Below are 18,372 nucleotides of genomic sequence, written 5' to 3'. Positions count from 1 at the left end.
CGGAACAAAAGTTCTGATGGGATCGAAGTTCCGCAGAAGTTCAGCTAAAACCTCAAAGTTCCGATCTGGCAACGCTGCACAGCAAGCAAAAAAAAAAAGTTCGATGACATTTGAATTTGCGTTTCGTTTTTGCTTTGTGCAATTTTAGTCTATTTCATAAAACGTAGCGGATGAAGGTGCGGCGCTCATGTAGCTGCTCAACGCTTGTTTCCAGCTTCAAATCTGGTCACGTGACATATAGCGACAAAGCTGAAAATGTTAAGCTTTATCGCTGGAAAAAAAACCTCTGTAATTTTGGAAAAAGCTATTAGGTATTTTAGTTTGCATTCACTCCAATTTATTTTATTTGTACGGTTGCAACTAAAGGAGCTTAAGAAATCAGCTTCCAAGACGAAGGTAATTCCTTCATCTTGACGCTACTGTTCGACGCAGAGATTTGACTACTTTTTGGAATCGCGGGAAATTCAAAATAGGGGACTAGATTTATCGCTGCAAACGAGCGTTGAGAGGCTGCATGTGGCCGTCCCTTTTTATAAAAAAAACGTCAATCAAATTCTGACAGTGACAACTGGTTCTGTCTGTTCTGTCAAACTCTGCTTCAAAGACCTCTGCTTGCTCTGGGACACTTGCTTGCGTAAACTATCGAAAATTTAATTATATCGTAGTTTTAAGCCTAAGTTTAACACTATGGAGTGTATAAACAAATTAGAGAAAGAAATAGTGGACTTGCGAAAAATCCTAGTGGAAAAAGAAAACGAATTGTACGAGTTGAAAAAGAAATGGGTATCGGTATGTATTGTTTTGATTTTCAAGGCTTCCAGTCAGTTGTTATTGTAATACCACTAATGTATCATAACAGCTTGTTATATCATTGTAGCCGGTTCCGTACTGCATTGTATTTGTGGTTCATTTGGATCGTGTATAACCTCTGCCTATTAAATGAAAAATAGTCAAAATCAATAGAACTGTTTCAATGTGTCTGGCAACAGCATAGAAACCTGTCTATTTAACAAGATGAAGTAACCATATTTTTTATTTTTATGGACTTCAAACTTTTTTTTTTCTAGCTACTTGACTAACAATATTTTTTTTATTTTTTATTTACAGAAACCCCATCTAGAGTCTCAGTTACATGTCAATTCGGATGGTTTTCAGAATCAAACCCAAGTGGACAGACTACCTAAATGGGCCATTGAGAGGTGAGCACAACTATATTTTTACTAATAAATAATTTTAAAACATATAAAAAATGTTTACTTAAACGTTTGTTTTGTTTTATACATTTACTTTATGAATTGTTGTTTTGTTGGATTGTCATTCAATCTCTCTCTTCTCAGTGTTTGTCTTGCCCAGTGCCTTAGTGTTTAACTGTTATACTGTGTAAGTTTCATTGAAATAAATAAATAAATAAATATTTTTAATTAATTTTGAATAAATAGCTATGTGAATTGCCATATAGTTTTGTTTTAAAAAAATTACTTGCTGTTAAATTTTCCATAGCGCATTCTTTTCGGCAATAATAGTCTTTCCATATATTCGTAGTATAAATAAAAGTGGCATTTAAAGCAGAACTTTGCATACTACTTAGAGAATAGAAAGTAGGTACATCTAATTCGTTTCCTAGGTAAAAATATATTATCCATCATGTTTATCTTTTGTTAATGCATTCATTGCCACCAACGCATCTATGCGTCACCGTGACTCACCCTGTGCCGCTGTCATAATTATTCAAACATTTTGAACGCACATGTGCCTCAGTGGCACCTGTGGTCAGTCAAGTCAAGTCAGGTGGAAGTGAATGCGTTAATCAAACAAAAAATAATAAAAGTATAAAGTAAAGTGCAAAATAGTGTCGCACGGCGTGACATCATGTGGAACGATGATGAAGATATAGCCAGAATCAGAATCAAAATCAGAATATTTTATTCGTATTTTATTAGTTAATTAAGGAACTGGCTGTATCTTCATAATATCTGTTAAAAAAATTTTCTAATTTTTTAGAGGCTTAAGTGTACTTGTGTGACTATGCCAGCCTCATTGAAAGACTCAATGTCCACATTCATCAAACACTCCTATTGCGATGTCCAGATTATCTGGCTGCAAAGGAGTGCTTGATGAACCTGTAAATTCGTACATACTGCATCTTCCGATACCGGACAACTCAAAATAATATTCACTGCACCTTTGAATAGGTTCAAATCACTCAAATACCTATCACGGCTATCCTTAGTCAATATACACTCCACCAAAAAATTTACTAAGTACTCAATCTTATTACAATCCATGCAATTTTTGTTAACAACAGAATCAATACATGTCCAATATTTTATTTTATTTTAATTAAGAGATACATGCAAAAGGATGGCCATAGTAAGTTTTTTTGCCTGACGTAGAAACAGAGTATAACTATCAAAGTTGTTTGTGGAACTTACCCATTACTCCCAATGTCAACAGATACAGTCGTCAGATCCTTCTGCCGGAGATAGGAGTGGAAGGGCAAGTGAAGCTCTGTGCCGCCAGGGTGCTCGTAGTTGGAGCGGGAGGCCTGGGCTGTCCTGCTGCTGTCTACTTGGCTGGGGCTGGCATTGGTAAGTCTATAATGGCCTAATAACAACTATGACTATGATATGAGTATACTGTTCAATTGAACAAAGTTATTTTTATACTTCCTATTTTAATATATATTTTTGAAAGAAGAAATAAAATTATTTGTGACCTTAAGGTCTTTTAAACTAAATCAAGTAAAACAATGGATCTAGTCTCTTTAATCTTTAGGGCTGCATTTCCACCAGAGATGTGCGAGAAATGTTTGTCCTGAACCAATACCTCAATGGGGAATGTCTGTAAAATTTAGAAACGCTTGAAACTTTTATATCAATAGGAATAAACTTTCTAATTAACAAAAAACATCAATTAATTAAAAAAAATTAAAGAGTTTTCTTTACCGCCAAATTACGTCAGTCCGGTCGGTTACGGGTTGTTCCATAGTCCAGAATAAAAAACATTAAAAAAGAATTTGTATCTTTGACTCGATCGTTGTGACAGGTGACACTCTTTAATACCGGCTTACCAACCCTGTTTTTCATCTACACATCCATAGAAGCTCAAGTCAGTTATCTCTCACGGCTATCCTTAGTCAATACACACCCCACCAAAAAATGAACTAAGTCCTCAATCTTATTACAATCCATGCACATTTGTTTTTTTTTTTTACCTAATAGCAGACAAGCAAACAAACAACTTTCATCATATTTAAGAATTTATTCGATGGAACATGACCTGACTGCACTCGAAACGCCCACACAACTAAGGAAACGGTTCCGACATTCCCCCAGCGTCGGTACTAAGGTACCGACGCTACTAACTACTAAGGTACTAAGGTACTAAGGTAGATTTAATTTACACTATAATTTATTTATTTTTTGTACAGGTGAGATAGGTTTAGTGGACTATGATACAGTGGATCTGACAAACATACACCGCCAGTTTCTGCACACAGAGAACGACCAGCACCAAAGCAAAGTGCAATCTGCAGCTGATGCGCTCAGGAGGTACGCAATATGCACATTTGTAAAGCCCACATTTACACAGTGAGCGGAGCGGAATCTGTACGGACTCAGTTTAACGTACAATTTTTTTTTTTTTTATTCGACTGGATGGCAAACGAGCAAGTGGGTCTCCTGATGGTAAGAGATCACCACCGCCCATAAACATCTGCAACACCAGGGGTATTGCAGATGCGTTGCCAACCTAGAGGCCTAAGATGGGATACCTTAAGTTCCAGTAATTTCACCGGCTGTCTTACTCTCCACGCCGAAACACAACAGTGCAAGCACTGCTGCTTCACGGCAGGATTAGCGAGCAAGATGGTGGTAGCAATCCGGGCTGACCTTGCAAAAGGTCCTACCACTGAAAAGTACTTACACTAAACCTCTATGTAGTTGGACTAGTTGGTTGATGTAAGTAAAACTATCATTAATAAGTCCGCTATCGTTAATCAGTAGTCAGTCATTTATTTTCTCAAATATTGTACAAAAAAGATGGTTTACTTGCAATTTATAGTGCAACATGTTTTGTCAGAAAGACCCCACCCGCACCCGTGGACGACCTGACAACACCGAGTGGACGCCGAAAGTCGAGGCGGTGCTGGTCGAGTGCGGGGTGGGTCTAATGAGCTGTGACCTTAAACGCTGAAATATCTTATCTTTGTCCACAGAATAAACTCGAATATAACAATAAACCAACACAACGTGCAGCTGGACTCGAGCAACGCTCTCAGCATAGTCAACAAATACGACGTGGTGTTGGACTGTACCGACAACGTGCCCACGAGGTACTTACTCAACGACGCCTGCGTACTAACCAAGGTATCTGACCTACTCACTAATCATTTGTCGCTATCTGGTCGACTCACTATCATTGTGTCAAATATTTAGTAGTAGAGTGCACACGTAGAAAATGTTCACTAGTACAATATGCACTAGTAAGAAGACTGTTCACTAGTGCCCTCTTCACTAGTAAATTGCTACCATCTTGCTCGCTAATCCTGCTTGAAGCAGCAGTTCTTGCACTGTTGTGTATCGGCGTGGAGAGTAAGACAGCCGGTGAATTACTGGAACTTAGGTATCCCATCTTAGGCCTAAGCTCTAGGTTGGCAACGCATCTGCAATACCCCTGGTGTTGCAGATGTTTATGGGCGGTGGTGATCTCTTACCATCAGAAGACTCACTTGCTCGTTTGCCATCCAGTCGAATAAAAAAAAAGATAAATTGTACTCTAGCGCACTGTTCACTAGTACATTGTTCACTATACGATGTTTACTTGTGTACTGTTTGCTAGTGCAATGTTCACTGACTACTATTCACTAATTCTAGTCACATTATAATGTCACATTGTGTCACTATCTGATCGACTCACAATGCCCTCACTATACGATAAAGTTAACTATCCTATACTCACTTCATAATCTCAAAGTTTCACTATCTCATACACTCAATAATTTTCTGTTACAGTTGCCCCTTATATCCGGGAGTGCCTTAAAAATGGAGGGACAGCTTACTGTGTACGGGTATCGGGACTCTAATCCAGTTGAAAAGGTACATTTAGATACTATACACATAAACAAGAACATTAGAAATTTTGTGTGCATTTCTATTTACAATAGACGTCGGCATTTTATCCGTTGAAAATAATTCCAATCCGCATTGGCGATCCTTTACTACAAATAGCGAATCTACTGTGTTAAAAAGTTAGTAGCTGGTGATGTACTCGCAAATCGTTAAATAACTTTGTACATCTGTTTTAAAATGATATTATAGTTTCTTGAGTTTCTTGCCGGATTCTTCTCAACAGTGGTTTTTCCGAACCGGTGCTGGTGGATTTTTTGACATTCATAAGTGCTTGTTATAGCCTAAATTGATTAAGATATTTTGAATTTGACTTTAAAAGATCTAAGCATATGTAAATAAATAAATAATAGAAATAGAAACGTTTATTCGCTAATTCGCAAATTACATATTATAAGTACACAAAATAAAACAAGTATAAAATTCAAATTCAAATTAACTTTATTTGTCAGAATACAGTAAAAAAATACATTGGTCTTATCATAATTATATATCTGTTGTCCTTGTATTCAGCTTGCAAGCAAGCGTACAACTATTTCATTAATAAGCTAAAGGTTATTTTATAATTTAATTAAATAATATAATAATATAAATAATAGTAAATGTCCAAAATAATGGTCAATAATATTGCCTATAATTTAAGTAGTCCTTGCACTATAAAAACATTTCGTCAGTAACCATTTCGTCAAATTGCGTTTGAACATTTCTCCCGACAACACTTTAATTCATCTGGTAAATTATTAAAAACTATTATGCACATGTTGAAGCGTTTCTTTTATAAATATCTTTTACGACAGCGTGGCCTGTACAAAAGAGACATAATGCATGCTCTTGTCCGCCTCTGAATAATTCACTGCGTTTTTTAAAATAGTCTGGATGGGATTCACAAAAACCACATTCCTCTAATGTACAAACACGGCAAAGGTAAAATATTTAATTTTTTAAATAGTGGGATACAACTATCAGAATAAATAAATATCAGAATAAGAAAATAAATATTAATGACAGTATTTGCGAAATCGCGAAACGGTCTCAGCTCAGCATAGTGTTGGCCGTAGAGGCCAACGCTGGTCTTCCGCTGAGACCGCTTGGCGACTTCACGGAAGGCGACATAAATTAAAAAAAAAAAAAAGTAAATCTAAAAAGAAACAAATAGAAAGTATATAATTATAATAATAACAATAATGAAAACAAACAGAACGCAAAACCAGACAAAAGACCGTGCACATAATAAGTTATAAACATCACAGTAAAAGAAAGAGTCAACACACCACTCAACCATCCATAGACCACAGACGTCGATATGCACAATCTGCCAACTGTCATGTCATATCTCATCTGTGGCCTATGCCGAATGTCAGTTGCACTGAACAGACTGGTTACTGCTGTACATACAGACACAGGGAAGTTTCTTTGTTTTATTCCATGCAAAGAAGAACTGATTCTTCCTTAGGCGCAAGCCACAGAGAAGAGACGTTAGACGAGGGCGCGCCGCGGACGGGACGGCACGGGCACGGGGCGAGGGCGTCTCCGCGTCGTCTCTTGTGCCTGCTTTGGATCACGACGTTTCTATGCATTTAGGCTCCGTTTCCACCAGAGACGAGAAACACATTCTCGCACATCTCTGGTTGAAATTTAGTATGAAAACTGATTCAAGGGTCGCTGCGACTGCTACGCGCCCCCGTACCACGTTTCTTGTGTGTGCGCCTTAGTCCTAGAATGCGATTATGGTACCATCAGCCAAATAAGTGGTCTACCAATTTTTAAACAAGTTCCTATCAAATGAATACGTCGCTAAAGTCGAACTTTCAAGTTGACAGACACGTCTATAGGCATTATTGTTTTATGACGTGCAAACGATTATCAACTTTAGGGTGGTAGACCACATATTTGGCTGGTGGTACAAGAATAACAAGATGTTTTTTTATGGACAATCCTTTACTTTCTGATTAGCAATAAAAAATGAATTTTGTCCACGGCGGCAGCGTCAGCTCTGTCCATGGTTTGTGCCCCGTACGTCCGCCCCCGCACGGATCGGTTATTGGCGTAGACATCCTGGGGGCCCGTTGGAAGAAGCTGAAGGGCCCACAGGAACTGCTTGAGCTGAAGTTCCTTCCAAGGTGTCATCCTCGTCCAGGAGAGGACACAGCTTATTGAAGGCACGTCGCTCGATACCCGTAATGTGTGTGCAGGACCGTTCAGCAGGCGGAGGGTACCGCGGAGCGTGCTACCGCTGCGTGTTCCCTTTGCCGCCGCGGCCGGACGCCGTCGGCAGCTGCTCGGCGCACGGCGTGGCCGGGCCCGTGCCGGGGCTCATCGGTGACTGCCCTGAGGCTGCGGCCACTGACAAGGGACGTAGCGGAGCGGAGACGACACGTCTAGGGATCCAACCCTACACGTCTGATTATATGAGGCGGAGATGAGACGTAAGGATTACCTATTATCTTATTAACGCACTTCTTCTCTACGTCACTATTTCTCCACTTTTCTTCACTATCTTTACCTCACTATCTCACTGCATGACTAACTGCTTCACTACTTTTACCCCGCGACCTCGGAACCCCACTCTCTATCTCACTTTCTCTCTACCTCACTGCCTCATAATCCCACCCTCACTACTCACTCTCTCACTATTCAATGCCTCATAATCCCACTCTAACTACTCTACTGTCTCACTCACTACTCTGTCTCAATACTCCACTCTCACTACCCAATACTCCACTCTCACTACCCCACACCCCTCTCTCACACTTACCACTCTTTCACAATCCCACCAGTGTCAGTCAGTAGTCACTACTCACTACCTCACCCTGTTGCAGTGCGGCTGCGCGGGCGCAACCCGGATTGCGCCGCGTGTTCCGATACACCGACAATAACACGCCTACTGGACTACGAGACCTTCTGCAAGGCCAAAGCAAAGGAAAAGGTGAGCACAATATACAGAAATATAAAAACGGTAAAAAATTCGTGTGATTCAATTTTTGCAGATTTTTTACTCTCCCTCCCCCCCACGCACCGTAACGTTTTCCAATACCCCGCCGCCCCCCTCTAAATTTTACGTAACATCCAAATAACCATCTTTACTTAAGTTTTAGCTTTCCTTTAGCCGGTTTCCAAAGTTAGTTGGCGAATTTATAGGCCAAGAACAACAACCTGATGATGCGAATCTCCCACTTTTGAGGAGAGAGTATGAACTTTTTATATAAAACCTGCCAGGAGCGTGTCGGACACGCCCGAAATAGGGTTCCGTAGCCATTACGAAAAAATTAGGTAATATTTTTCTATGGATTTCGTATTTTGTACGGAATATTCCAAGTTTAGGTATATTTTAGGATGCTAATTACTCTTAAACTACTAATAATTCTCAAGAAAACTTAACCGTTATAGTTTTACTTGTAAGTTTGATGTACTACTACCATCCCGAATTTTTTCAAATTTTTCCGCCCACCGGTTTAGATTTTAGAGGGGGGGACGCTTGATTTTAATGAAATTCTTCAATATCCGTTGAATAATTAGACTTTTTTTTTAATAAACTAAACTATGTTTTAAGATTGCCAATCCGTTGAATAATTGGACTTTTTTATAATCTAAACTAATATTTTGAAGATGAGCCATTGGGATAACTAGGCCATTATATTGATATTTCCACACATCAATATAATGCATAATCCCTCTTACTCTTAGGAATTCCCATTACTGTAGTAAAATCTTGACCCAATTATTTTCAAGCAAGCAAACCCGCGGGTAAAAACTAGTCGTATAAATTGGTGTTCCTTTTAAAAAAAAAACCGTTTAATTAGTGCACATGTAGCGTTCAAAAGCGCGAATGTTAAAAAGGTAAGCCAACTTTTTAATACTCCATTTATATTGCTAAGTCTTTTTCGCTGTAACATTCGCGGTCTTGAATAAATCCTTCACTATCTTTATCCGCTACAATAAATAAATAAATATCATGGGACATTTGACACCAATTGACCTAGTCCCAAACTAAGCAAAGCTTGTACTATGGATACTAGGCAACGGATAAACATACTTATATAGATAAATACATACTTAAATACATATTAAACATCCAAGACCCGAGAACAAACATTCGTGTTATTCACACAAATATCTGCCCCGGCCGGGATTCGAACCCAGGACCTCAAACTTCGTAGTCAGGTTCTCTAACCACTTAGCCATCCGGTCGTCAATAAAAGCGCACTTTATGTGTGTTAGTGGGTTTTACACCGAGTGTATCATGGCATGACCCTAATAGGAACCAATTGTTAGTCTTTTACCTCAAAAGCATAAATTCCTTGTAGCGATTCACCGAATAGCATTTCACCTCGAACTAACAAAAATTCAATAGAATCTTGTACCTGGCGCAATTTTTCGCGTAGCTTTTTACATTAGTATAATTCATTTGTAGCATCTCATTTTCCGTGTAGTATTTTACCCTAGACGCATTTCGCCGCGATCGATGTTTGCCTGGGACTCTAATTAATTTGACGCGTTAATTGATGTTAGCACTAAAATACACTAATGCACGATCGAGATGAAATGAGACTACTTAAAACCAATAGTGTTTTGGACGATAGTTACTTTATTGACCGATAGGTGTCGCTGTACTTGAAAATAACCTAGATAACGTTTGACTGACTGTAAAACCATAAGATTGTTGAATGATTGAGGATTAAACGGATTGGCATAGCAACGGTGTTTGATGTAAACAAAGTGGTCCTTCGAACCGGATAGGAAACAGTGATTAGGAAGTGAAGTGTAGACAGTGTAGTGCGAAGAGGTAAGTACAGTGAAGTGTCAGTGAAACGAACTTAGCGGAAAAATCGTAGCTGTCAAAGACTTGCAAAATTTCAGAATCTTATTCTATGGACTTAGTAAATTCAGCGCGCAAAATTTAAAAAGACTGATGATGTAAACAAATAGCAACCAAAAAAAAATACGATTGAGACACAACGCCATACTTAAATGCACGATCGAGGTGTAATGCGACTAAAATTTATCATCATCATCATCATCAGCCTATAGCAGTCCACTGCTGGACATAGGCCTCCCCCAAAGAGCGCTGCGCCCTGTCCTCGGCTAGACGCACCCAGCTTCTACCAGCAGCCTTTCGCAAATCGTCACTCCACCTGGCCGGAGGGCGATACACTACGTTTCCCAAGACGCGGTCTCCACTCAAGAACTCGTTTACTCCAGCGGTTGTCGGTTCTTCGACAGATATGACCAGCCCACTGCCACTTCAACTGGCTAATTCTCTGAGCTATGTCGATGACCTTAGTTCTGTGTCGGATAGCCTCGTTGCGGATTCTATCTTTCAGAGAAACCCCGAGCATAGCTCGTTCCATAGCTCGCTGAGCGACCTTGAAGTGGTGGACGTTTCAGCTCCGTTTACTAAAATTTATAGCGAGTAAAAAAATAAACGATTGTGACACAACCAAAGAATATATAATAGCACTAACGTACAGAATGGCCACGCTCCGCCCCGCACCGGTTCGAGTTACCCCACCCCTCAAGCGCAGATTGCAGGAAAACCGCAGGAAAGCAGTCGGGCGCGCGACGCGATGTATGTCGGCCGCACGGCACTAAGTTATTTTTTGCGAAATGGTAACGGTACCCTACCTACCTTTTATAAATAAATAATGATTTCTGAAATTATCGCGATTAATACATGAAATAACTACCAACCGAATAATTCGTTTAAGTTTGTTGTCGTATATCTATTGTAATTGAAAATAATAATGCTTAAATTCACAGACAGACACATTTTAAGTAGGTTTAAATAAATAGGTAAGATTAACGATAACATTTATTTGCACATATCTAAGCCATACCTACATATAAGTAGGTACCTTTAAATGTCATTGGTAGTACTTGTACTACCTGGGTTTTGCGATAGTCAGCCCTGTGTGTCTTACGCACACATTGACGCGTGTACAGACGTCGTCGTGCTTATGTAGATTCAAGAACGCGTATTATGTACGTCGTGGCCGCCGTGTGACACAACGGTATAATTAAATATACGATCGAGGTGAAATGTGATTCGGTGAATCGCTGCAAGGAATTTACGCTTTTGAGGTAAAGAATTAACAAATTATAGGACCGTGTCAGACGGAGTCCGTCTATCCCACTAGTCCCATTGAGTAGTCCCATCATGGGACTACTGAGACGATTACGTGCCAGTAGTCCCATGGGACAAGTGGCACTAATATTTTCATCCCAAAAGTCCCATTACGTGTCGAATGGAATGTCAAGCGCATACATGGCACGCGACGGCGACGGTTGGTTACGAAACGTGCTAGTGGGCATAGTCTCATGCTTTTCGATACAAAGAATATATTTTTGCCTGTCACGTTGCTGTTACGGTCATGGTACGATACGGTGTAATGTGTAGTCCTTTAATGGATGGGAAAATGGAATTTAATACAACAATTGATTGACGCTTCGGTTGCCGTGGTATTCAGATTGAGGTCCGACTTTTCCCGATGACTACACAGGGTGGCCCGTTTAGATCGGTCAGTATGGGAAAGTCTGAAACTATAAGACATACGAAGATCTGTTCTTAGGAACCATGTCATCGATTTTAGTAACAAGAAAAACTGCATTCAAACATTAACAAAACACTTGTACAGTTTGGGAATCGAACCCGGACATTTTGAAAAATAAAACGTATGTTATGTCTATTTGGATATCGGTAGTAGGTCATAAGCAATAAATGTTACTATGAAACACTGTATCTAGAATGAATAAAATGCATTGTTTTCATATTCTTATATAATGTAAGTTTTATTTTTCAAAACGTCCAGGTTCGATTCTCGAGCTGAGTACAGTTTTTTTTTAATGTATGAATGCAGTTTTTTTGTTATTAAAATCGATGACATGGTTCCTGAGAACAGATCTTCTTATGTCTTATAGTTTCAGACTTTCCCATACTGACCGATCTAAATGGGCCACCCTGTATACATCTGTACTGCCACAGCCGGGACATATCATTATCACGCTAATAATAAACACCTCGCCGTTTCAACCATTTCTACTCTTCAACTCTTTATTTTCAGAAAAAAGAGGATGCTAAAGTAACATCGCAGCGTCGGAAAGAGCAAAAAGTAAAACGCATGTCCGGGCAAAGCTATTATGGCTTCAGAAAAGACCTAGACAAATGGGTGCAAGACGTCCCCAAATCAGAACGAAAGTTGGGCCCCGCATGCACAGCTGACTTCTGCAAGAAAGGGACCCACAGAAAATGCAGCAGCTTCGAGGAGGAAAGGAGAAGGAAGATCTTCAATTACTTCTGGAACGAACTAGATTGGTCCAACAAAAGGAAGTACGTCAGATCGTTGGTTGATGTCATTCCTCCTAAAAGGCGTACGCTGAAAAACAAAGAGGTTTCCAGAAAAGAGCACTCGCACAGATATAATTTACTTTTAGATGAGCAGAAACTGCCTGTTTGTAGGACAACGTTTTTGCATACTTTAGGAATAAAAGAAGCGATGGTTAGGACTTGGCTGGTTAACACAGAACGCCCTAGAGAATTTAGAAAACCTTTGAAAGCACTAAATGTTGACGCTTATATAGATAGCTTACCGAAAACCGGCGTCAAATGTCTTTTTTGCAAGACAACGCCCGCGTACAGTAACTTACTGTACCTAGATTTAGGACATATTAAAAACCAGTTTCAGCTTTACAACGCTTATGTTAAAGATATGAAGATGAAAGGGGTAACACCAGCGTCGAGAAAGACTTTTGCTAAAGTGTTTTTGGCTAAAGATTTGAGAATTTTTAAGCCCAAAAATGATAATGATGTGTGTGATATAGTCAATGAGCATAACGTTACAGTAAATACGTATAATGTGGATGGTAATGTGGAATTAGGGCCGAATGTTTTACACGTAACTTACGTACCTCAGTGGGAATGTAGTTAAAAGTTGCTTTAAATTTTATTACTTTAATAATTTATATTAATTTGAATTGCAGTCGAATTGAGATTGCAGGATTTTAGTAAATTGTAAATTATATCAATAAATAATAATAATAATAATAAATTTACATTATGGGAACTCCCTTTACTTATGTTGCGATCTTAATCAATTATTAGAAACCAATCTATCTTTTGTCATTTAAATCATCATCATCCACCATTACCTCTCATATTTCGTTTTATAGATTTTTTTTACCGTAAAACGGCAAAAACTACTAGACACTGGCAAAATTGTCCTCCAATGGACATAGCCATATTTTTCTAAAAAACCAACCAAATCATTTTTTTTAAATTAATTGTTGAAACAGTTTTGATGATGACAGCAGAGTTTAACCTAGTTCTGCCATACCAATGCTAATTTCATAAATTTTATCTGTGCATGTGTTGAGCACCAGCATTATTTTATTTTTTATCTGTGGTGAAGTGTCAGATTTAATGTTTGTTGCAAATCAATAATGACACCCAATGATGACACTTACTGCCACTGTCAAAGTGTCATACGTGAGATTGTGGGTCAAAATCAAAGTCATAGTTTCAAAGTCAAATGGCATTGCTTATTTATTATGCAATAAATTCATCACAATGATATTAAAATTAAATAAGTACAGGAAACAATTTAAGAAGCATTTATCTCGAAATGGTTGTCGATTTACTATACAATGTAAAAAAATACACAACCCCTGTGTACTCGCAATGGAAGCGCTACTATAAAAAAAAAAGGAAATAAACCTATTTACTTATTTATGACTCGTTGTTTTCATTTGATTCCTTTATATATTAAAATGTACCTCGCAGGAGGTTTTCAGAACAAATTTTCGTATTATTCATACAAATATCAGCCCCGAACGGGGATTGAATCTGGGACCTCAAGCTTCAAAGTTTGGTTCTCTAACCACTTGCCCATCCGGTCGTCAAATATTGGACATTTTGCCAATCAAACAAAAAATGACAAAGACTGCCCCGAATGTTTGTTTGGGTCTTGGACGTTTAATATGTATTTAAGTGTATATTTATCTATATATATATTCGTTGTTTAGTATTCATAGTACAGTCACCTTCATTATCTGCCACAGCGGAGCGTGCAAAAATATCTGGCACATCCTACCAGCCCTAGAAGTAGAGTCGTATCAGATATTTATTTTATGCACGCTTCATTGTGTCACATATTAATGCTGGTGACTTTACAAGCTTTGCTTAGCTTGGGACTATACTCTGTTTATTAAACCAAGATACTAAAATGACGTTTCATGTGCTACCTGTTTTTACATCTCATAAATAGTGATGTGCCACAACCGGTAATCACCGAACAGTTTTGGTAAGTACGTATGTTATACGTATAAAATGTGAAAAATGAAATGATTTATTTGCGGAATATGGGTAACATAAGATTTTATGTAGATATAATTGCATTCTACCATACTCTGCTCTAATGAGCGTGCAAAATATTATATTCCGAATTTGCTGAAAAAATAAGATATGAACGGATCTGTTATGTACTAAACTACTAACACACGTATGGCACTTAAGACTTCTAAAAAAGGTAAAACGGGTCTTATGAAAATGCCACCATTTTGGAGATATTTCGACTTTTTGTAGATGTTGATGTTTAAATTTCATGCTTGTGGAAAGTAGGATATTTAATGCGTTAATTTTATTTTTGTTTCCATAAAATATTATGTTTTATCGATTATTTGCAATTATGTCGAAAACCGAGAGCAGTACTATCGTACTATGCTGGTCACATTATTTTTACATTTGGCATTTCATACTGTCACTTTAGCATCTTGGTTTGATAAACAGAGTATAGGTTAATTGGTGTCGATAGTCCCATGATATTTATTTATTCTATTTAGGGGCTGTTTCACCATCCATTGATTAGTGTTAACTGGCGGTTAGGTGTGATGCCGTCTCTATTTGTTTTGTTCGAATAGACGGAGACGGCATCACATTTAACCGTCACCTATTGATTTGTCAAATATCCTATTTCCCAGGACCTAGACCTCCAAATCCTCCCCCCCTTCCACCGCACGTCTGCCACCGAGCTCGCCGCGTTGATGTCCGTTGAGCGCCCTCTTTTGGTGGACGTGCGAAGCGCACCCGAGTTCTGCATGTGCCGGATAGATGGCGCTGTCAACTATCCCATTGACACGCTGCGGGGGGAGGCTCTGGAGCGGCTTTTGGGGGAGATTCGGGAGTATAAAGGACAGGGTAAGTTAAATTGTAGTAAAAAATATCTAGTAATCTATACTAATGTTATAAAGAGGAAAGGTTTGGATTTTTGGAGGTTTTGCGAATAAACTCAAAAACTACTAGACCGATTTTAAACATTCTTTCACCATATCGAAAATACAAACTGAAATATAGATGCACATAAAAACCAGAAAAATAAGACCAGCGCTCGGAATCGAACCCAGGTCCTCGGCATTCCGTGCCGTGTGCTATACCGCTAAACCACCGCTGGACAACGATACAGACACGAATTTCTCCTATGCACCTCATATCTCAGCTTGTGTTGTTTCTTATTTAGCCACTTAAGCAGCGACACTAGCGACATCTATGCCGTAGCCCTCATCGAGAAACTTTTCGGCAATAACGATATCTCTTGTCCGGGTGAGCGGGTAGTTGCCAGCTCAGCAGTTATAAACGCCCTTAAGTGGATAAACTTCAAAATGCGTGAAACCATACGTGTTGGTCCTGTTCCCCCGTTCCAGTGACGTTCATATGCCGGCGCGGCAACGACTCGCAGGTGGCGGCGCGGCGCGTGCTGGACGCGCTGCCGGCGTGCGCACTGCGCGACCTGGCCGGCGGACTGCACGCCTGGGCCGAACATATCGACAGGAACTTCCCCGTCTACTGAATGTCTACACGTTCACATATATACCACACCACCATATCATATCCACCTTACCACACTATGGTGGGTCATAGCATACCACATCATTGTACAGTGGCGGAATGAAAAGGTCATCAGTTTTCCAATACATTCATTTACACGTTGCAAGCACATGTTACATTTTTGAATGTCATTATCACGGAATAGTCATACTGGGTCGATAAAGTGATAACTTATACTGACCAAGCAAAAACAGGCCTTAAGGTGGTCAACAACCTTTTCGTTTCGCGACTGTACTACACCACCACACCATAGTATACCATATCCACCATATCATATTACCATAGCATACCATATCCACCATACCATACCATATCCACCAAACCATATCCGGGTGAGGCTCCGTATCATTTCAACCGCCGTTCAGGCCGTTCCTGAGTGTTACGAAATTCTGAGGATAAAATGTCCCTAAACTAAAACCTATTGTATCTCTGATCACACACCACGCCACACGTGATGGTGGTGATGAAATTTTTATTTGATGGACATATTATTTATCAATTTTCGTAACACATGGAAAACGACGGTTGAAATCCACAATACCATATTCACCATACTCACACTACCGTACTACATTACCATACCATATTATATCCACCATACCATATCTACCACACAACCCTACCACACCATCAAAGGCGTGCATTGAGTAGGCAGCAACGTAGGCTGCCTACCATGCTGTGGGGGGGGGGTAACCCTAGGTGTAAGTAAAATTGTATTGTACTTATTCAATCAGAATTATAATTGTTGTTAATGACTAGTGTTTTTTTGACGTACCCTTAAATTCTCCCTGTTAGCAACATAAAACAGTATTTTTTTAATGAATATATGCGTGTGTATATGTCGTAGCATCGTTGCACTGGCAACACCGATGCCAGTTACATTGACATGTGCATTAAATAAAGTTGACATTCTTGATCGAGCAATCGCACTGAACACGTGTCTCGAACTACTCCTCGTGGGAACTAAAAAAAAACTTCTGCTGATTTGGATAAAAAAAAAAACAAATAGATGCCTTAAATTTCTAAGCATGGTCTGTCTGGACGGCTTAGCGGACGCCAACGATCCGAAGCGTGGCGGTAACATCAAAGTAATCGTAAAATGAGGGCTATCGCGTATGAATTCGCCGCTAGAGGCGCTAGTGTAGCGTGAGGTCTCCGAAATGTCAAATCTCATAGTTTTTGGGTGAGCTACGCGGGTTTATTTATAATTAGAATAATTTTGTGAATATTTTGCAATATCTGAAATTAATTATGGCAAATATGCGTTCCAGGGCAATGAATATCTGTGTTTTGAGACAGTTTTGTCTTTCGGAAACCTTTGTCCTCCCTTTTTTCCGAACAAAACGGGGACTATGCAACACTGTGGCATGCTCGATATTTTTATGGTACGGTTTTAAGGTGTATTAAATATGATTTTAATGTAAACTTTGTTTTCACGCCCGTAATAACAGACTTTGAAAGCCATACTTAAAAACCTCACGCAACAGTGCGCCATCTAGTGAGACAAAATACGATAGCCCTCATTACATCGACTCAGTGCGGACGGTCGCTGGAGGCCACAGTCAAGTTGAAGCGAAAGAGCGTAGCGTGCAGACGTCTGATTTAGATTTATCCCTCTCACATACCTCTTCTATATTTCACGCTGTTTACGTCACTTAAGTATGGAGAGCTCATTACAGTTGCAGTATTCGCTGGGTGCGAAGTACTAGGTGGGGGTAATGAAATCTATCGCAGTGCTAATAGTGGCCAAAAGTAGAAATAATGTAGGTTCTGTCATGTGTCATACTCATATGAATCTGTCATTAACAAAGCAATTTGTGTAGACTTAACTGCCTAATTTCAATTCAATTCAATTTAATTCCAATTTTATTGCATTTTAGTAATAGATGTTTGTCTTCTTGAATTATTGAACACAGTCCCTGTTTTGTTCTTAATTCCTCTACATCCCGGACATGTCCAGCAGATACCAACAATTTTTCCTTTTGAAACGGTTTGTGGTTGAAATATTATATTTTTGTTTTACAATAAAAGTACTACTAAACATGAAGTAGACAAACCCTGACATAAAAAGTTTTTCAAATCAACCGGGTTCGATTCCCGTTTTGAGTACAAGTTTTTTTTAAATCTATGAATGCAGCTGTTTGTGTTACTTAAATCGATGACATGGTTCCTCACCTCACCTCAGAACAGATTTTCGTATGTCGTATAAGTAGTTGTAGACTTTCCCATACTGACCGATCTGAATGCTACACCCTGTATAATCGTACCTATAGGGTGTAAGTATAATAATTACAATATAAAAAGCGGGCAAATTCTCTTTATTTCCTGTCCCCAAAATTGACCCTCAGAACTGGTCCTTCGATGTCGTACGCC

At 39.2% G+C, this 18,372-nt stretch overlaps 1 protein-coding gene across 1 annotated transcript; it reads left to right on the top strand.

The window, feature by feature from the left end:
- The first annotated feature begins 599 nt into the window (after positions 1-599).
- LOC141444488 (uncharacterized) lies at positions 600-16,754 on the top strand. Its single transcript, XM_074110038.1, has 12 exons — positions 600-789; positions 1,108-1,199; positions 2,455-2,588; positions 3,431-3,551; positions 4,217-4,367; positions 5,013-5,096; positions 7,319-7,481; positions 7,904-8,052; positions 12,185-13,040; positions 14,415-14,419; positions 15,096-15,312; positions 15,816-16,754. Exons 1-12 carry the CDS (start codon positions 688-690, stop codon positions 15,959-15,961), a joined length of 2,220 nt encoding a protein of 739 aa, XP_073966139.1. The 5' UTR covers positions 600-687; the 3' UTR covers positions 15,962-16,754.
- The last annotated feature ends 1,618 nt before the right edge of the window (positions 16,755-18,372 follow it).

Source organism: Choristoneura fumiferana, chromosome 30, assembly GCF_025370935.1.
Source record: "Choristoneura fumiferana chromosome 30, NRCan_CFum_1, whole genome shotgun sequence".
In the NCBI taxonomy this organism is placed as follows: Eukaryota; Metazoa; Arthropoda; class Insecta; order Lepidoptera; family Tortricidae; genus Choristoneura; species Choristoneura fumiferana.
This window is presented reverse-complemented; position numbering and strand designations above follow the sequence as displayed.